The 21979-nt window shown below is 46.3% G+C and overlaps 1 protein-coding gene across 1 annotated transcript in view; it reads left to right on the top strand.

Moving 5' to 3' along the window:
* STAB2 (stabilin 2) overlaps positions 1-21979 on the top strand; it is a 426796-nt gene that overhangs the window by 167591 nt on the left and 237226 nt on the right. The window contains exons 24-25 of the mRNA XM_085899123.1: positions 5411-5504; positions 17137-17295. Of these exons, the coding sequence (XP_085755249.1) occupies positions 5411-5504; positions 17137-17295 (253 nt within the window). The remainder of the gene's footprint in view (positions 1-5410; positions 5505-17136; positions 17296-21979) is intronic.

Here is a 21979-nt window from a genome sequence, read left to right as displayed (position 1 = left end):
CAATGGCAACGAGAAACCATCAGTCCCACTGGCTCACGCGTTCGGCATGACAGAGACCTATGAGACTATGCGGCAGCTGCTTGATTCCTTCAATTACAATGACTTCAACTGGCACATCTGCAGAGACTTGAAAGTGGTGGCGCTGTTGTTAGGGCTGCAGTCAGGCTACACGAAATACATGTGCTTCCTTTGTCTCTGGGATAGCAGAAACGACAAGAATCACTGGACGAAGAAAGATTGGGAAGAGCGAAAAGAGCATGTACCTGGTCGACACAACGTGAAGCATGTCGCCCTTGTCGACCCAGCCAAGGTTTTCCTTCCACCACTCCACATAAAGCTCGGCTTGATGAAAAGTTTTGTATGGGCAATGGATCTGAATGGGCGTGGGTTTTTATACCTCAAGGAAAAGTTTGGCAACACCTTGTCGGAGGCCAAGATCAAGGCTGGTGTCTTTGTTGGACCGCAAATCCGACAGATTATGAAGGACGAAACTTTTCCGACAACTCTAAACCTCAAAGAGCTGGCAGCGTGGAGGAGCTTCAAAGCTGTGACGGACAACTTCTTGGGGAACGAGCGCGCGGACAACTATGAAGAAATAGTGCAGCAGCTGCTGGAGTCCTTCAGGAAACTTGGCTCCAGGATGTCCCTGAAAATCCATTTCCTACACCAGCACCTGAACTTCTTCCCTGACAACTTGGGAGCAGTCTCGGACGAGCATGGCGAGCGATTCCACCAAGAGATTTCACTCATGGAGACGCGTTACCAAGGGTGGCACAACCCGAACATGATGGGCGATTTCTGCTGGTTCCTGCATCGTGAAACTGACACAGAGCAGCACAAACGCAAAGCCAAATGTCTAAAGCATTTTTAATTCCATTCTAGTGGAGTTTTTCTGTAATTTCTATAATTTTGAAGCATTCATGATGAAATAAATGAATAAATGAATTTTTGTAAATTTCATTGAAATCCTGACTTCTAGGCAATGGGAATATTTCTGTTACTGAAAATCCTGACGTGATACAGCAAAACGGTTATGATTTTTGAAATCAGCGTACCCAAATTAGTCTAAATCACTTTACACATCTCCAGTAAAAAATTTTTGTTGTTCAGTGTTATCAGAGACTTGTCTCCCTCGGTGGCTGCATGCCAAACATATAAGAATATTCGCGTGTCTGCTTCTTCATGGGTACATGGGGCCACTTCCTCTAGGTTAATGCTGGTGTCACTGGTGGTGGTGATGGCATTTTCTCCTTTACTCATGATAACTGGATTGCCCGTTGTCATTTCAGACACTTCGTCGGCAAGGAAATGGAATAGCTCTGTTTTGTTGGTGCTATCTCTAAGGAAGCTCTTCCAATTTGAGGGAGTTTTACTTGTCGCTGTTACTCTCCTTCTGACGGCCATTCCTCGTTCAGATCTTGCCTCTGACTTCAGGCTGGACTGATGATACACATTAAAGATGATGTCGATTCTCTTGTATTTCATGCTGTAGTACTCAACTTTAGGAAGAATATCCTTTCTGGCATACTCTTCAAATGTCTTTGGTGTTCGCGGTGCTACGATATCTACCAGCGCAGCTCCATCTACAATGAGTTCGTCAGATTCTGGCTTTGTCTTTGGAAGCGTCACTTTGGCTTGTTGTACATCCACTAAATCTGATTTCGTACATGTGTGTAGTTTCCCCTTGTTACTAAGTGAGGCTGGAAAAGACTGGTTTTCGTGTTTGAAGAACTCTTGCAGGTCACACTGTCTGTTGTGGCAGGAGATGAAGAGGCGGGAAAACAAATGGCAGTCTTCCTTCAGTAACTTTGTCTCGGATTTGCCTGCAGACTTTGGCTCATTTTTGAAGAAGGTTATCCTGTTCTTTTTGATAGGCTGGTGGAAGGAGCAGTCATTCTCACATTGTAGATTAGCCGTGAAGGAATTGAACTTTTCTTTCCCTCTCTCGTGATGCGTCGCAATTAGCTGAGCAGCGGAAGGAACCGCGATGTCCTTGGTGTCGAGCGTAAGAAGATCTCCTGACTCCTCTTCAAAGGGATTACCCATTTCCTCCATTACCAATGTGAGCTGTTTGACTTTCTCAAAGATGGCTCTCTGAACTGTCGCTGTTTGTTCATGATGACATTAACTTTTCCTCTGTGTTCTTCTGACAGAGGCAACATTTCCTCCAGTTTGTTTGTGGTTTTGATTTTGCTTGAGTATCCATAATTTGTGACTCGAAATGGCAAGGTCGAGGGTTTATCCTTTTACCACCTTGCCTTCGTGCACTTTGATGTATGGGATACAGCTAGGTTCATGCGTTTGCCCTACACCTAGCCCGAACGTTCATCCAATGCCATTTAAATCCCATGCGATCTGTACACCATCCGGATAACTACATGTAAAACCCCCGTTATCCTTGGCTCGGCTCTCCCGCGCTGGCACATCCTGTCGGTTCAGGTGCGGCTACCTAACATCCGAGGGGTTCATTCGATAGCATTTGGGATACTAAACCCACGGTTTAGCCGACATTGAACCCCATCCTGAGTTGCACAGCAGTGTATGCCACCAGTGTGCCCTGGTAGTGCATGACATACACTCTCTTTTTTGTATTTAGTTAATATTGGCTGGTGTCCATCACCATTGATGGTTACAATATGTTAGGGTCCTATAGATCCTTGTGGCTGCATTTCGGTTGCAAGTGGTTTTATTTCGGAGTTTTCCATCTCCTAATGAGCCTCATCTTCCCAGAGCTGTCTGTTTTTGAGGCGCCAGAGATTCGCCTTTCACACCACCACTATTTGTGGAAACACCCCCACCACAAGAAGGCTAGAGTTGGAGCTTGACTGCCAGAGGCTTTGTTTCGCTTGCCATTTGGGGCATTTCGTAGGCAAAGTGAGCTCATCCTGTTTGCCACCCCGGCATGAGCAGTCCTTTGGAGGGCCAATAACTATTTTGAGCAATTAAAATACAAGCTCTGTTCAAGATCTCCAACAATTCTAACCGTCCCCGTCTATAACGCGATGAGAACCAATTTACTTGTATTCGAAGCCTGCACAATAGTTGCCATTTGACCTCTTTATTGTTACGTAAGTCCCAAAATTGATGTATTGGTTCATGAAATCGATCAATACACTCAAGAATCAGCTCCAGCAAGGACAAAAACCTATAAATTGACATCAAGATGAAATAAATCCGACATATCTGGCGATTTTTATGGTTTAAAGTTGTTTTTTTTCATACCCTGGCGGCCATCTTGGAAAAAATGGCCGCCATGTTGAAAATCCACGTGGCGAGCACTTTTTTCTTACAGAGTGATTCTGAAGGAACGTTCGTACCAAATTTCATGCTTGTATCACCATTTGAACGATTCTGCCAAAAAAAATCACACTTATTTGCTCCACTATCAGTGGGTGATATGCACTGATGTCTGTATATGATCTCAGGGATCTATATGCGTATATTTTGCTTTCTTCATAAACTTTTATATATTCCCCTTAAACAAAAAATTAAAAAAGTAGTAAAAAAGAAATGTTTTTTTTAAATGTAAAAACAGAGAGATGACATCTCAAAAAAAAACAACCCAACAAGGTAGGAATGGCGCCACATTACGATGTCACATTACAATGCCACAATATGACACCACAATCCCCTTCTTGATTACCATCACAACATCTTTTTGACATTTTACTTTTGTTGTGGGGTTGTGATTGATGATGAGGAAGAAGAACGAAGATGAAGAACAACAACACATTACGATGCTATGACAAAAGTAAAATGTCAAAAGTTGTCGTGATGGTAATCCATAAGGGGATTGTTGTGTCATATTGTGGCATCCTAATGTGGTGACATTCCTGCCTTGCTTGGTTGTGTTTTTTGAGATTTCATCCCTCTATTATTTTGCACTTTTACCTCTGCCACGGAAGGTGAAGGAGGTTATGTTTTCACCCCTTTCTGTCTGTCTGTCTGTCTGTTTGTCTGTGGACGGATGCAGATGAAATTTTGTGGACAGTTTTGGTATGACAAGGACGAACTGATTAGATTTTGGTGAAGATCCAGATCCGGATCCAACTAGTAGAATTTTTTAAGTGATTCTTCACCATTGAGAGATTGGGCCAAAAACTATATATAGCATGATATCTCAAAAAGTTGTTGACGGATTAGGATGAAACATGGAGGACACGTTGGGTGTGTGACAAGAAAAAATTGATTCAATTTTGGTGAAGATCCGGATCCGGATCTGATAATTTTTAAAGTGATTCTTCACGATTAGGAGATCGGGCGAAACCGATATTTAGCATGATATATACAAAAAGTTGTGGACGGATTCGGATGAAACTTGTTGAACAGGTTGGATGTGTGATAAGGAATAATTGATTCGATGTTGCTGAACATCCGGATGTTGATACGAGATTTATTTAATTTTCTAAGTGATTCTTCACCATTGGGAAATCGGGCCAAAAACGATATAGTAATGTACAGCATGATATTTCAAAAATGTATTGGGCCCGATATGTTCTCGTGTATCAGGCATTACAGGGTTGGGGTATGCGCTCTACCAAGTGCCCTTCTATTTTTTTCAGTGATTCTTCACCATTGAGAGATAGGGTGAAACCGATGTATAGCACGGTATCTCAAAAAGTTGTGGACGGATTTGGATGAAACTTAGTGGAGAGGTTAGGTGTGTGAGACGAGGAAGAATCGATTCGATTTTGGTGATGATCCTGATCCGGATCCGACTACTAGAATTTTTAAAGTGATTGTTCACCATTGAGAAATCGGGCTAAAAATGATATATAGCATTATATCTAAAAAAAGTTGTGGACGGATTCAGATGAAACTTGGTGGGCAGGTTGGGTGTGTCGCAAGGACGAATTTATTCGACTTTGGTGAAGATGCGAATCCGGATCTGGATACGAGAAACATTTAATTTTCAAAGTGATTCTTCACCATTGAGAGATAGGGCCAAAAACGACAGAGTACTGTATAGCATGATATTTCAAAAATGTAATGGGCCCAATATGTTCTCATGGATCAGGCATTACGTGGTGGAGGTATGCACTCCACCAAGTGCCCTTCCCATTTTAAAATGTTATTTTTCTTCTTGTTTATACTCTACATACACATATGGATTATGATGATGCATAACATGTTGTTTTCCACCATTTTTGGAATGCCAAAGACTTGGATTCCATGTTTATCTTTGATTACAATCAACCTAACATCAATCTAATACTTATGCACCGCTCGATTCTTATGGTCAATGCCAAGATGACAGTTTGCCTGATTACATGTGAGTAATTACCACACCTCTATACCTGCAAACATGCCCTCCCCCCCACCCTTTCCTTCTAATATTCCTCTTTTCACTAAAAATAATAATGCACAGGTGAATTCACAGTCAAACTGTTGCTGTGTGTGTCTAAACCAGATGTGTGTGCAAGCCTGGATACCGAGGTGATGGTGCAACCTGCGAGCCATTCAATCCCTGTAATGATCCTGGCAATGGTGGATGCCATTCTAATGTAAGTTGTGGAAACATTAGTGCACATTGGGAAGTTTTTCTTCATGCTGTTGTTATAAATTGTTTTGTGTACGTCACTGTTCCCATCGGGGAATATGTACCTTCTAACTGATATGTCATGACTGAGAGGATGGTGCAGAAGTAGTTCACTTGCCATTTAGCTGTCTATTTGCGTAGATGAACGGTTGTTCTTGACGGATTATGCGGTTTTACCATGTGAGACATAATCCTCAGTGATGCTCACCATAACAGCCAGGAGGTGCGATTGATGTTTCAATGACGAATGTGGTCATCATGGGTTCGATATTTATCGGTATGCCATCCTGATGAGGGCAAACAAGCCAAAAATCCGGATAGGCAGGTCCGCTTGATGTTTAACTGATGTTGACCATATAATCTTTGTCTGTTTGACAGAGTCGCTGAGCCGAGGCCTCCGGATTGGAGGTGGCGCTTTGGTGTAGAACTATGTCCAATGGGGATCGGGGAGTGCTCATCACACTCCTCACATTTCAATGTATATATTTATTTATATATATATATATATATATATATATATATATATATATATATATATATAAATATATATATATATATATATTGTTGTGGTTACCAAATTCGCAAACCACCATTCAGGTCCCTTAGGTGAGGTATCTCGGTAAGTGCATGTGTAGTTAGGCCCAAACCCGTTGTCTAGTGGGAATACATGTCATTTATGCGAGCTGCGACTCTTCAGGATAGCCGTTTTTCTTTTACTATCTTTATTTTGGACCAACCGCCATGATTACCACCACAACCACAACATCAACCACCAACCACAACGCCGCTTCACCACAACCGCCACGACCTTCCCGTCACACCTCGCAACCGTAGCATCGCCACCGTTCTTGCCCCGCTGTGGGTACCGGTGTTGGATTCGTGCAGAGCGCGCGTCGAACAGCGTGTACAAAATCACGGATTTTGTGCTTCAAAAACGGATCAAAAACGACACACGCCCACTTTTTGCCGTCCAATCGGTGAGCGAGGGGCGATTTGGCCCCGCCTCCAGAACGATCGATATATGCAAATTTGTGGATCAAAAAGCCTTCACGCCCACTTTTCTCGGGCCAATGGGGAGCGAGGTGAAAGGTCAAAGGGAGGGGGTCAAAGGCGAAGCTACGGGGGGATAAAAGGACGGTGTTCGTCAGTCAGCAGATCGAGAAGGAGTCAGAGTGTGGAAGTCTGGAGCCCGAAGCCTGCAGTAGCTGGAGAAGCTGAAGAGAGTCGAACGAGGGGAGCCCAAAGAAGAGTCCAGGGTGGAGAGTCCAGAGGCGGAGAGGCGGCAGCGGCGAAGGCAGACGAGGGGGTGCTCGCGTCGGTGCCAGGAGCTGCACGCCCGAGGGAGGCCGGCAGCGCGACCTGGCCGAGGTGGAGACGCACACCAGGGATAATAAAGATCCTCTATACCCCGAGCATCAGCAACCCCCTCCTGTTTCCCCCCGCGCTGAGATAGTGCGACCAAGGGGGCCCCTTTTTCCCACCCCTGCCAGGCACTGTCCGCGAGGCCCGCGGAGTGCGGCGCCATCGCCGCTCCGCGTCTCATCACCAGACGGGTAGGCGCGACCCGGTCTCGGCCTCAGGCCTGCCTCATTCTTGGGGGATTTCTTTTCCTTGGTTTTGGGTATGTGTTGTCGGCGCCGTCTGTGAAGTAGAATTGTATAAGTGTTGCCGTGTGCTCGGTAGTCGGTATTAGCTCTGCATTGTTTTCGCTTTTATATTTGCTTTTTGTGTAAATGGAATTGTGTTTTCTTTTTTTTGTGTGCTTTTGGTGGAATTGTATTTGTGTGCTTCCCGTGTGCCGCGAATAAATGTGCTTTATTGTTGAACTGTTCTCCCGCTTCGCTTCGTCTTTTCCCCCATTGAACCCTCATCTTGCTTCACGTAAAGGGTTGGTAGTGGGCTGAATACGCCCGATAATTAATCGAACCGTCGAGGTCGACGATAACACCGCTCGGTTATTCTGATAGTACGGAACGGGTCGCTTAAGTGGCCCGTGTCCGAAGTCGACCTGCGGCGAGGTGCGATCGCCCGGTCTACCCTCCGCGTGGGTACTTAGGTAGGTCGACCCGGCGAGCAACCCTATCCCACGCGGGGGCTGATTGGCTCGATCGCGGTGAGACCGAAAGGTCCACCCGTGACTGGTTCCCGGCGTTAGTCCGAGAGGGTCACGACTGGATTGTCCGTCCGGTGGGCGACGTGCCGCGATTCGAGTTACGTGGCCGTCAGCACGCCGGCGGGCGCGAAGACCGCAACAATATATATATATATATATATATATATATATATATATATATATATATATATATATATATATATATATATATATATATATATATATGTGTGTATATATATATATATATATATATATATATATATATATATATATATATATATATATATATTGTTACGAATTTGGAATTCGATTGCACACAGCATACAGGTTTCTTTAGTCAGCTATGTCGATAAGTGCTTGTTCCCAAGATAGCTCACCTTTCATTGTTTAAATGTTCAGAAATCGATTAGATGCGCTGCGGATCGATTTAATAGTTAGGGAACGAACAATGGAGACATCCCTGCCCCCTCTTCTGCGAAGAGGAAGAACCCTGCCGTCCCGTGACTCATGATGTCAACAACTCCCTCCCACCCGTGGCTGAGCGGGGGATGGAGCACGAGGGCATGAGTCATGCGTCACGCCGGGAGCGGGCGGAAGGGGCAGAGAAGGATAAGAGGAGATCTTTTTCTTTTGTTCAGGGGCAGAGTTGGAAGGGCAGAGTTGGAGGAGGGAGTTGAGGGGAGTCGTTCAGCAGACTGTCAGGGTCCTGCTTGGCTTGCGTTAGGGTTGAAGCCTTTGGAAGCTTTTTGCTTCGGCTGGCTCAGTGAGTGGCTGAGGCCTGGCTCGGGAGGAGGGTTTTTGGAGGCTTTTTGCTTTGATGGTTCCGTGACCTTCGGCTTCTGCTTGGCTCGGGAGAGCTTTTTGCTTCGAGCTGCTTTGATTGGAAGGAAGTTGAGCCGGTCGCTTGGCTCGAGCTGCGAGTGGTGGCTTCTTCCTCTTGGTTCGTGGAGCTCTTTGTTCTCCATTTTGGTTCCCGGCTTGGTGCGACTCATTGACCTCTTTGTGGAGGTGGTTCCTCAGGGAAGCGACGCATAGACGGGAAGGATCGGCACCTCGTCTCACCAGCACGACGTCGACCGAGAATTAACAGGGTCCAACTACACTTTTTTAAAGTTTGAGAAAAATGAAATCAAAAATTCAAAGTGGAATTGCCGCTATCTCATAACATTTTATTTTCATATCGTGTGCTACATAACAGGTACATATAAAGGTTACATAAAATAATCTTACTTAGTTTCCTCTGTTGCCCTTCTACATGGACTTCTTCGAAATTCGAATGAAATGTCAGATAGACCCTGTTAATTCTCGGTCGACGACGTGTTGAGAAGCGGTCGACGGTCGACGAGAGGATTTGCCGGAGCTCGGGAAGGATCGCAGCTCGTGGCGATTGGGTCCAGCTTGCTCTCGCTGGAGCCCGATTCCGAACAACTTGAAGACCACACGAGGTGGAGAGGTTCGAGATAGGTTCTGAGTTTCAGCTCACCTGTCCTCCGAGCTGGAGTTCGTTATTAAAGGCCTCTGCCACCATTTCTTGGGTGTGTTTGTGTGTGTACGTGTGTCCGTTGGCCCATCTAATAAGTAGGAATTGCTGTTAAGTGCAAGTGACTGTACATAATAAGTAGACGGTTGTAGTTCTTTTGTCGTGCTTTTGTTGCTTGTATTATTGCATCCGTGTTTTGCCTTGTTTAATTGCATACGTGCTTTATTATAATAAATGTCCTTGTGTGAATGTAAACCTATTCGTTGCGTCCATTCCCTCATTGCACTGCCCCATCTTGCACTCGGAATATAGTTGGTTTTTAAATAGCCGGTAAAGTGATCGGGTCCAACGGGACTGCGCGATAATACCCCGCTTGGTTATCCCAAAAGGAAGCGAGCTGCTTAAGTGGCTCGTTTCCAAGCGGTCCCATTGAGGTACAATCTCTCGGTAAACTACCCGCGCGATTAATTAGGTCAATCGAAGATTTGGCGATCGGACCCTGTAGCACGCGGGTAGAGTACGGACAAGGTTGTGGTGTGGTTAGAAACACACCCGTGGCTGGTTTTCAGCGTTGATCCAGAAAGCCGCGACTGGATTGTCCGTTCAGTGGGCGAAGCGGCCGCTATTGGTAAAACGCGGTCGCTCACACGCCAGCGGGCAGGAAACCACAACACTGGTGTCAGCGAGCGGGAAACAAACTCTCCCGTCTCCAAACAAAATTAACGGAACCGGATCAAGGGTGTGTGAGGCGACCCTCCGGGTCCATCAAATTACGAGCTTTTAAAAAAATTAATTCCGTTACGCACAATTGTGGTTCAAGGCAAACAGGAGCAGGGGGTAATAGAAATGGATTTAGAAATGATAGAATCCATGGCCCAGGACGAGATCCCCATGCAGGACAATCCTGTACAGGTTGAATCCTCCCCACAAATAAATGTAGAATCCGAAATGGGCGCAGCGGCGGAGGCCGCTGTGTATGACACCTCCCCTTCCCTCCTCCATCAAAATCCCTCCCCAGCCCCCGGCGGATCCACGCCTGATGGCGAGGCGATTGCCGCAGACCCACCTGACATTGGCCAGCTATTCATTTCTTTTGCAAACAATAAACGAAATGGGAACCAAAATGGATGGAAACGCACTCGAAGCGAAAAACGAAATGAAATAAATGAAAAACGAGATGAAAAGCGAAATGAAACAAATACGGGGTGAGATGCAGTGCAGGGGGCTGGAACTCCAGGCTGGGCAAAAGGCAATAATGGCGGTTGCGAGGAACGAAGCGTGGGCAGTGGAGCTCAAAATGGCGGCGCCACGTGCTGGAGCGAGCGAGCTGAGGGAGAGTGTGGATTGTGTCGGTCCCACGGTGGAGGACAAAATAATACGGGAGACATGTTGGACGAGACTCGTGCAGGTGACAGAGAAGGTGACGGTGACATGGGGGGAAAAATTAAATGGGGTGACTGAGACGTGTAAGAGACACGTGCAGACGAGAGAGATAATAGAGGAAATAGAATTAAAAGTGACACGAAGGGAGACGCAGGAATTAAAAGAAATAACAGAGACGCGGGAGATGGAAACGGTAGAGGAGAGACTACACGATAAGGACGGGTGAAAGACGAGCGCACACACAGTCATGGAGTGAGCGAGGGACAATGAAGGGGAGCTCGGGGAATGTCTCGTGACCCGATGCAAGCAGCCGGATAGCCTCCTTCTGGAACGGGGGGAGGTAATATTCCCCCTTGAAGCGGATCTCGACCAGGTGAGTCCGGTCGAGCTTTGCGAGTTAGAGGGGGTGAGTGCTGTGGACGGGTGTATGTGGAGCTTGGGGGGTTTGGAGACCCTGGGAGCGCTTGAGGTGGCGCGAATCCCCAGCGTGGTCGTCCCGGTGTGCGTGGTTGCGAGTGTGCCGAAATGCGTGCTTTCCAGCATGCATTGTGTAAGGAAAACCGCGTGCGTGAGTGAACGGCCGTGTGTGAGGTCGCTGTACGTGAGGTAGATGGTGGTCGACATGCGGGAACACCCAGCCGCGTCTCCGAGTGGAAGTGTCATGACATGGTGTGTAAGCGTCGTGACACGCAGGAGTGCGTGGGTTGAATGGCGATGACGACGGGACCAGACGAGGGACAAAGGCCGGGTAGCGGCCGTAGCTATTTTGGGGACCGTGCCGGGTTTGCACGGCAGCGCGCGCGGGGTCCGTGCTGTGCTACGCACGAGTCCGCCGCGTGCACGGCTACACGAGTGAAATCCAGTCCGTAAACGCACGCGGTGGATGTTAGCCAATCCCGCGGATGGACAGAAGGTAGGCTGGGATTGTGAATTTGGACCGGATGGGTTCTCCAGGTGAGCGTGTGTGTAAATCTCCGACGAGCAAAGCACATGTGTTCGCGTGGGAAACCCCTCGAAACGCAAGGCTTGCTTTGGGATGTGCAGGGTGACGTCGTGGCTGCATGGTTGGAATCCGGCAGGAGGGAAATCCCTGCCAGATGTTAGCGTTCGAGAGGGGACGAGGTGTGCGAAGCGCGAACAGCTGTCATGACGTCACGGGGAAAGAGCACAGGTTGCGAGTTGCCGCGCTAGTGAGCTCATGGAAAAAAAAAGCAAACCTCAATTTGGGTGAACAGGATTCCCTGGGCAAGGGGTGGAAGACCCCCCTGTCTAGGGCACAGGACACAACTAGTTAGGGGGAAGGGTTAGTTTAGTTAGACCAGCTCCATGGGGCAGGGATAAGTCCTCATGGAGCCCGTGGAATGGGTTAGTTAGAGGGGTTTCAGTTTAGATTTAGGATGGGAAATGGAAAAGGGATTTTGAGGACACAGACAGACTTTGGATGTGTTGAGGGGACGTAGCTTAGCTACGTAGATTAAAAGGATGTGCTACTAGTTAAAGGGATGACGAGGGAGCACGAGGTAGTTATGGGATTTAGTGTAGAGAAATGGCAGTGATCAGCGATGTGAGAGATGAGTTGAAGAGTGGAAAAATGTACTTGATGAGTAAGTGAGGCCAGCGAGCCTGTGTGTATGGAGTGAATATGGAATGCATGGTGCGATTAGTGATTGGGGGGAGGAGTGATTCCCACCCAAGGGACCCCGGGGTCAGAATAAAGTCAGTTTGTGGGTTAGTTAAATTTACAAAATGGTGGTCGTTTTTTTGTTGGTGGGAACGTAGGCTCAAAACCCGTTTGGAGGGGTGCAGGAGCCCTATTGACGGGCTGGGAGCGTGGCTGCGAATGGTGAGTATCGCTTAGTGGGTACCCTGGGTACCGAGCTAGTCGGCCGCAGTAGGCCAAGGCCCCATGGGGGGGCCGGGATAGTGTAGTGGGCATGGGTGGGCTTGCATGATGCGGGACCCGTAGCGCCAGAATGCCACGGGGGGCAGTGTACTGGGCACGGGCGACCCTCGGAAGGGGACCCGGGCACCAACACGCCACGTGGGCATCGAGGGGTAGTAGCCATGGAGGGCACTCCCCAGTTTTTAGGGAGCTGGTAGGCTCAGAGACAGTTGCAGGGCCCGGGGGTGCCATAGTTGGAGAATCAGCAGAGTGTAGTTCCTGCCAAGGGAGCCACGCGTCCCAGCCACGAACCCGTGCGAGGGCATGAGGGAAAATTCGAGTGCAAGGCCCAAATTTGTGAGGGCATCAACACAGGCGACGGGAATCTTGGTTGGTAGAACCAGTAGATTAAGCGACAGGCGCTTTTGGAAAGCTCCGGGGTAGTTTCAGGTTAATAAATATTTGGGTAATTAGGAAGTGTACCCCTCCGCACCATCCATCCCTTCGCTCGTTGTGGGCCGCTGGACTCACCGTGGTGAAATAGATTGCTGAAATATGAAGAGGCCATTCTGAGGCTTGATTGGGCCTTGACACAGGACACAAGCTCTCCCTTATTCCCCTCCAGGAAGGGAACATAGGGATTGGGAGTAGGCTTGGACAGGATAGGTTAGCCGGACAGAGACTATAAAGGGGGTTAGGGTGACGATTTATAAAAGGGGGAATAAAAATAAAATAAAACCAAAAAAATAAGTTGGGGCTAAATTTGCATTTTTGGCAAACTAAGGGGGTGGGTATGGACAGACAGGCAAAGGTGATAGGTTGGGAGGGAGACAGTAGGGTAGGTCTGAGCCCACCTTCCGAGTGGCCAACACCACCGCACTCCCTCCACGAACCTCCTTGCTACAATGCCTGTGCCGGTCAGCTTCACCTGCTGGCCTGTTTTTGCTACAACGGCCTGTGCCGGCCTTGCCATGCCTTGTCTGCCTGCCTTTGCCTTGACCCCATGCCTGCTAGCCCTTGTTTGCATTTGCCCCATTTCTCCATCACCATGTGCGCCAGGATCATCGCGCGAGCTGCATGGACTGCCCTGTAGGCAGCCGCATCACGGGGCTGCATTAAGCAGCTCATACACCGTGTGTTCCATCCATCCATCCATCTGCACCACGGGACTGCATTGAGCAGCCCGTGCACCGCTCATTTGCTTGTGTTTGCTTGCATCAGTACCATCCAGTGTTCTGCAGGGACTGCCCTGTAGGCAGCCGCACACGGAGACTGCATTTGTGCACCCGTGCACCGTTTGTGTTCACTGTGCTCATTTCAAGGGGGAGGCCTCGGACTGCATTGGTGCAGCCGGCCACATTCCCTGTCACCTGCATTTGTTTCATGAGCCAAATACTGCGTGTGAGCAGCCTGGCTCCCTGCTTCAAAAATGGCCTGGTGGATGGCTCATAGCCGCCGGGTTGGGGTGAGTTGCCTGCAGCAGCTGAAGACATAAAAAGGTTCAGTGACAGACAACAGGGCCTTCTGAACAGGCCCCGTAGACATCCGACCTTCAGCTGCGGGGGCACTCACCCTCAGAATACTGCTGACATTGCTATGTGCCTTTTTCCACACAGAGTCCATCAGTCCTGGGCCATGGTTTAGTGTACAATGAATAAGTTAAGATTAAGGTAAATTGTAAATGAGTTGCTTCCCCTGCATGTGTCATAGCGCCGGCAATTTATTTAAGTCATCTGCATGAGCGAGTTTGTTTAGTTAGTTACTCATGCCTTAGGTTATTTATTTTTGGGACACAAATACACTAAATGTCGCACTCAGGGATCCGAAGGAAAATGTACTCGGGGAGAACTTACACATGAAGGCACACGAAAATTCGACCACTCAGGACGAGTCTGTAAAAAGGGGAGAGGGTAGTGTTACAGCTGTGGAAATTCACAGAGCACCATATAGGTCCTTAAAGCAGTTATGTCGATAAGTCTGTGTTCAGATAGATTTCCCCACCGATGTTTAGTGGAAATTATTCTTCGTGTGATCAGGGCTGTGATCTTTGAGGTAGCCATTATTCTTTTGCTCTCGTTATTTTGGACCAACCGCCATTACTACCACCACAAAGCGCCACCAACCACGATCAGCACAACAACCTCGTCAACCGCCAACATCCCCACAGACAACGAACATCTGCCTTCACAACAACCACCTTAACCACCACCGCCCAACCACACCACCCTCACGACCACCACAAACGCCAGCCACACCACCCTCACGACCACCACAAACGCCAGCTACACCACCATCAAGACCACCACAAAACGCCAGCCACGCCACCATAACGCCAACCACACCACCACCTCATTTCCACCTCAGCACTGTTGCGAGAAGCCTGGCATTCATCAGGGGAGAACGGACGACAGCCTCACCCCTCCCCCCAACGACATACACGTGCGGAAAAGATGCCCGGAGAAAGAAAAAGAATGGAAAAGGCTCCGATTCGGCGAGGAAAATGCACTGCTTCTGGAAGCTTCGCGCGCGTGCTGGAAGAGGGTGGCGAAAGGGAGGGGCGAGGCGCCGTGGAAATAAAAGGGTGTGCTGAACGCAAAGTTTCTCGGTCGGCTGCTGGAGGTTGTGAGGTGTGTGGTGGAGAGGAGAGAGTGTCGTGTCGGAGTTGTGGGCAGTGTATGGAGCCGCGGTAGGGAGCTGGAGAGAGAGGAGCGCAGAAGAGCTAAGGCGCGCGGCCTGCCGTACCGTGCCTTACCGTGGGTTGTTGGAGAGGGGACGTCGAGGGTCGCCCAAGCAAGTCACCACGAGGGTGAAGGTAGCCAGCCCGGTCTCTCGGAGCCTTTGCGGTCTACACAGCTCCGTGTTTATAAAGACCCCAAGAGGTCCAGTCTACCCCTCGTCTGTCCTGGGGTTTTTCCTTTGTTTCTTTGCGTGAATGTTGTGGCGCCATGTCCGTAAGTAGAACTGTACAAGTGTGTACATAATAAGTAGACGGTGGTAGCTCTTTGTCTTGCTCGCGTCTTGTCCCTACCCCCATTCATTGCATGATTGAATACGTGCATTGTTTGCATACATGACTGCATAACCGCATCTTTGATCGTATATGTGCATGTTTGGTTGTGAAATAAATGTGCTTGTTTAAATGTCACCCATTCGTTGCGTCCTTTCCCTTGATCGAACTGCCATATTGCACTCGGAATATAGTTGGTTGTTAAATCGCCAATAATAGAATCGGGTCCAACGGAGCCTCGCGATAACACCCCGCTCGGTTATCCCAAAACTCCGCGAGCTGCTTAAGCGGCTCGTTTCCAAGCGGGCCTCGTTGAGGTACAATCTCTCCGTAATCTACCCGCGCGATTAATTAGGTAAATCGAAGATTTGGCGATCGGACCCTGTAGCGCAGGTAGAGTACGGACAAGGTTGTGGTGTGGTGGAAAACACACCCGTGGTTGGTTTTTGGCGTTGATCCGGAAAGCTGCGACTGGATTGTCCGTTCGGTGGGCGCAGCGGCCGCTTTTGGTTAAACACGGTCGCTCGCACGCCGGAGGGCAGAGATCCACAACAATATATATATATATATATATATATATATATATATATATATATATATATATATATATATATATATATATATATATATATATATATATTAAAGAAGAAGGCGCTTCAAACGAAAAGTAAAAACTTGATCGACTCCGCTAATTTGAGCAAAAAAGTGAGAGCAGACCCGGTCTCAGACAACGTTTCATCAGCTTCACAGCTTGCTTCCTCAGGCACAATAGACTGAATCTCAGCATGTCTGGTTTTTATTTCGATACGACCGCTCATTTCCGGTAACATGCTGGTGCTCGAGGTATTGTGGGGTGTGCTTACACATTGGTAAGCATACAAACCGTGTTTTCTCATTGTCTCGGGTTGCTCAACTGCATTTGATTTTTCATTTATTTATTTTTATTTTTTCCCCCCATTTATTTATATTTTCATTTATGGATGCTTTCCAATGATTCTGTGATTTTTTTTTCTGGTCTACCGGCTTCGTTGCCCATTGGCATGAAAAATTTCAGCTTTCTACTTCACCAGGAAGGTACCGATCATTAATATCAGTCAGTGAGTCAGTCAGTCATTCCGTGAGTCAGTCAGTCATTCCGTGAGTCAGTTGTTGGAAAGAGCTTTATATATTAGATATTCGCAGAAGCCTGGTGTTTGCTTCATGGTTCGTGTGGTGCCTTGGGATCCCAGGGTTCTGAGTTCAAGCCCCGTTGGCTGCTGAATTAACACCAGGGGGTTGACTCAGACTGTCATCCTTCCGAGGTCGGCGAAATGAGTCCCAGAGTACTGGTCCCGGTGTATGCCCCGGTTAGAATAGGTGTACCATATCCCTGTGTGTCGTAAGAGGCGACCAGGGTTGGCGTCAGGAAGGGCATCCGGCCATAAAACATTGCCTCAAGAAAAAGCCCTACCCCTGCACAGCAGGGAAAAATGGCTGTAAAAACGGTCATTTTTATATTAGATATTCGCTGATGATGACAAACATGACATACAAATTTAAACCTCAGGGGCAAATCAAAATTCATCATCAAAAAAAGGTATTCCTGCTCTTTAGATGTGACATAAATTAAAAAAAACAAAAGGTTATAAGGAAACACTTTATATTTTATGTGCTGATCTTCATTTGCCCCTAGATATTGGCTCCTAATTAACATTTCTTGTTTTTGTGTGTGTTCACCCTTGGTATGTAACAGGCAGACTGCTTTTCGAGTGGCAATGGGCAAGCGCTATGCACATGTATCAAAGGCTGGACCGGGGATGGCAGGGAATGCTATCCCATCGATAACTGCCAGATGCCAGACAAGGGAAATTGTCATCCCAATGCATCTTGCATTTACATAGGACCAGGACAGGTGAGGCTTTCTTTCAATTACCAAGAAATCTAAAAGTTTGTATTCAAAAAGAAGGACGAAACTGAGGTTATCGACTTAATAGCAACGCTAGGATGTCAATCTTTTGCTTAATCCCTCCATATGTCCATCTTTTTTGACCACTATACTTTGTACTGCTCCTCACCCATCAAATCCTTCCTTCTCCCACGTCTAACACCGTAAGCATTGCAAATGTGCCCAATGACACTCCTTGGCAAATGCAATGTTGATTGGCTGGGGCAGTAGAGTTATCATTATCAGCGTTTTCAGATTGGATCGAGGTTTTTTTTGTTTTTTGTGTGTAAAATATCTTTTGGATTTGTTTGTTGTTAGCACACCTGGAATGCACTGTAGTTCCAGGGAGCTTATGGTATGGTACCTCATCCATCCATCCATCCATCCATCCACAAACACTTGCAACTTCTCTAAAACTACACACACAATTTTGATGAAACTTGACCACAATCTTTATCACCCAGTATTTACCAAAGTTTGTTCACAGCATTAAAAATATCATGCCCGAAGGGGATCGGCAGAGAGTTGCCCCCAAAATAGGTACTTGCTTTCTTCTCAGAAACTACACATGCAATTCCAATGAAGCTTGACCACAACCTTCATCACCCATGATGTACCAAAGTTTGTTCACGGCATTAAAAAAAATCAAGGTCTGAGGGGGTTTATGGGGGGGGTGCCCTCCCCCCCCCATCCACACAACAGAGGTATTTTCTTTCTTTTCAGAAACTACACACACAATTCCAATGAAACTTGACCACAACCTTCATCACCCACGATGTACTAAAGTTTGTTGGCAAGGTTTATACTGGATGGCTTGCCAATGCCTTCCCAGCATTGTTTTTTCTGTGCTCTGTTGTTTTAATTTCTGAGCATCAAGCAAGGAAGCAAGGAAAAAGCATGTACTGTTTCAAGTTCCCCAGACTCAGAGCAGACGCTCTAACCATTATGCATTTGGTAGAGCACATACCTTGGCCAGGCTAAACAGTTTACATGTTGTATCCCACTGATAGGCCAGATCTGGATCCGGAGCTTCATTAAAATCTAAACAGCTTGTTATTGTCACCTACCCAACTCATCCACCAAGTTTCGTCCGAATCCATTGTTAACGTTTTGAGATATCGTGCTATATATCATTTTTGGCCTATCACTCAATGGTGAAGAATCACTGAAATAATTGCAACATCCGGATATTCACGAAAATTTATATAATTGATCCTTGGCACACACCCAATCTGTCCACCAGGTTTTGTCCGAATCTGTCCATAACATTTTCAGATATCCTGCTCACAGACAATTGTCCTATCCGGGATACCACTAATCAAGCAAACTAGAATTCACTTAGAGAGCAACAGTTTGTGAAACAGAACCAATCAAACACTATCGTGGTGTATCCCCCACTGTCAGATGGCTGGGATGTTTTGTCATTACCCACATCCTGACATTAAACCCAACCCCTCAAAGCTTCCTCCCAGCTCACATCATTCAAAACTTCATTTTTCCTTCCTGAGTTTCCCTCTGTGTCCATTCTGTCTATCCTGTGCATCCTCCCCTACCTCCTACCCCTCATTCGTCCAAGTCTCCATCTTTTTGATCTCTCAACCCTCCTCTTGATGCCTCACCCCTCCCTCATTCTCCTGTTCATTCTGTTCTGTTATGCCCTGACCCGGTCTGTTCATGCTCTTCCACGAGCCTTGACTTCATGTACAGTGACCCCTTAAATATCGCGGGTTTGAATACTGTGGGTTATATCCAGTCTTAGTCAACCTTAGTCCCAGGTTTTGACCAATTTGACCAATCTTTGACCAACCTCTTTTGTACTGATTTTGGTATTGCGGGGTTTAATTTCGACAAGTCATGGTGTTTCAGCTGAGTTGTGCCGGTTATCTTGCACCACAAGCCTTTTGTTGTTTCTCATGCACCATTAATTGGATATTGGACATTCTTTATTGTTGTCCACATCAAAACATGGAATTCAATTCAATATTCGCCATCCTTCCATTCAATTCAATACAATTCAAATTCACTTCAATTCAAAGAAGGGGGATGTATCCCACCCTTTCCACACTTGTATTAAACATGTGAATTGAATTTGGTACAAAAGATAGTCTGCAGTGGCAAAGAGAGGTAAGTGAAACACAAAGGTAATTGCCTGAACAATTAAAACAAGCAGTCATAGACTGGTACTTACGAAATCGTCAACTTGACCTCTGACCTTGTCTAATAAAAGCTGTCTCTGGAGAAGGTAGCGACGCAAACCAGAAGTTTCTACGATGATTCTGTACCAAACCATCAAAATCGTAACGTCGACCGAAGCAAAAATCTCCATTTCTCCACGCAATTATTTAATATTATTTTATCAAAGTCAAAAAACCGTAATATTCAGCCATCCACCAACAATCTTTACATAATCCGATGGCTTAGCGAGTCAGGCATGCGACGATAACCTTTATTGGGATAAAAAATGACTTTTAAACACCATCTTTATCAAAAACACCGTCAGCGCACCGTCTCCAAAACATCCGATTTTTACCAGAATTTCGACAAGTGAGTGTTAAGCGTCCTAAGCGATCGCAAAAACCGAAGACAAAATTGAAATCGAAGTTAAAACGAACTCGTAACGTCGACCGAAGCAAAAATACTCCATTTCTCCACATGAATTTACGGAATTATGTTTGACCTCACTGTGACCTTGACCTTTGACCGATTTTGACCAAGATCTAATCGGCGCTAGCCATCACCCTCCTGAATCACGTGGTGTATTTTGATATTTGTAGCTTCTTCCCTTCTCGAGTTATTGTGCCTACAAACAAACACACACACAAACAAACAAACACACAAACAGAGGACGGAAGTCATCAATATACTTACGAAATCTAAAGATTTCGTAAGTAACAAGAACAACGGTAAAGTGGGTGTGATGGGTCTTGCATTATTTTGTGGAGTTTCAACACAGCACGCTTCTCATACAAGGTACAAATTGACGGAAGATCTGTTCATATCACGTGCTGGGCGATCTTCATGGGTCTTTCCATTTTCTTCACATTTGCTTTCGACAATTCACCAAATGTCCATATTCAATTGAAAGAAAGAATAATTTGAACCAAGGACTGATAAAAAAAGAATAAAAGAATCAAAATGCAATTGTTGACATGAAACTCTTTCAGTTCAACTCTTATTCAAAATACCATCTGGGCCAGTAGCCTTGTTCCCTTTAGTCTTTGCAAATTCATGATGAACCTCATTCACATTCACGACGAGACTCTTGTCTGAGTCCCAAATCTTATCCATGAACATTTCCACAACAGAATAATTCTAAACTTTGAAATCATGAACATCAAATCAAGTTAATGATGATGCTGAAGTGTAAAACGATGGAGAAATGTGATGAGAACCTCTGCCCACCGAAGGCGGACACTGGACAATGGTAATGTTTTCACCCCTGTTTGTTCATTTGTTTGTTTGTTTATTGGTGTGCAGGATATCTCAAAAAGTTGTGGGCAGGTTGGGTGTGTGACAAGGACGAACTGATTAGATTTTGGTGAAGATGCAGGTCCGGATCTGGATATGAGAAATTTTTAATTTTTAAAGTAATTCTTCACCATTGAGATGGGGCCAAATATATATCCATCCATGCATCCATTGGGCCCATACTCTATGCAGAGCGTTGGTGCTGCCTAAGCAGTCTCCTTGGCTATTGGGCACAATCCTGGACGGGTCGCCACTCCGACACAGGATACCAGCAAGCTGGTACTCATTTTGCTGACCTTGGAAGGATCACAGGCAGAGTTAACCCCACCTGGTATTAATTCAACAGCTGAGCGGGATTTGAACTCAGGATACTCGGATCCCAAGCCTGCCATCCATATATGTATGTATGTATATATATATATATATATATATATATATATATATATATATATATATATATATATATATTTATATATATATATTTATTTATTTTATATATATATATATATATATTTATTTTATATATATATATATATATATATATATATATATATATATATATATATATATATATATATATATATATATATATATATATATATATATTGTTATGGTTGTGGAAATTCGCAAACCACCATTCAGGTCCCTCAGGTGAGATATCTCTGAAAGTACATGTGTAGTTAGCCCCAAACCCGTTGTTTAGAGGGAATAAATGTGATTCATTCGGGCTGCGACGCTTTGAGATAGCCGTTTTCTGTTCTATCTTTATTTTGAACCAACCACCATCACACAACAACCACCAACCACAACGCCGCTTCACAACAACCACAACGCCAACAGCCACGACCTTTACCTTCACAACTCGCTCCCACATCATCGCATCATGCCATTCCCAAACGCACCATGACCAATAAACCACCACCATAAACCCTCCACCACCTTCACCTCTCTCCTTCTGCGGCAATTCCCGCACCACCTGTGAGTACCGAGCGTCGGTCTGTCCTGGGCTCGTACAAGATACGCGCCAAGCCGCAAGTGCAAAATGCGGCCTTTCCGAGGAGAATTCGGATCAGGAATGCTACACGCCCACTTCTGATCCGTCCAATCAGCAAGCACGGGGCGGCTTGGCCCCGCCTCCAGGCGCGTCTGTGTGGAATCGAGATATGCAAATTCTAGGATCAGG

This window comes from Eptatretus burgeri, chromosome 10 (genome assembly GCF_056783735.1).
Source record: "Eptatretus burgeri isolate ZD-2024b chromosome 10, Ebu_testis_v1, whole genome shotgun sequence".
NCBI lineage: Eukaryota > Metazoa > Chordata > Myxini > Myxiniformes > Myxinidae > Eptatretus > Eptatretus burgeri.
This window is presented reverse-complemented; position numbering and strand designations above follow the sequence as displayed.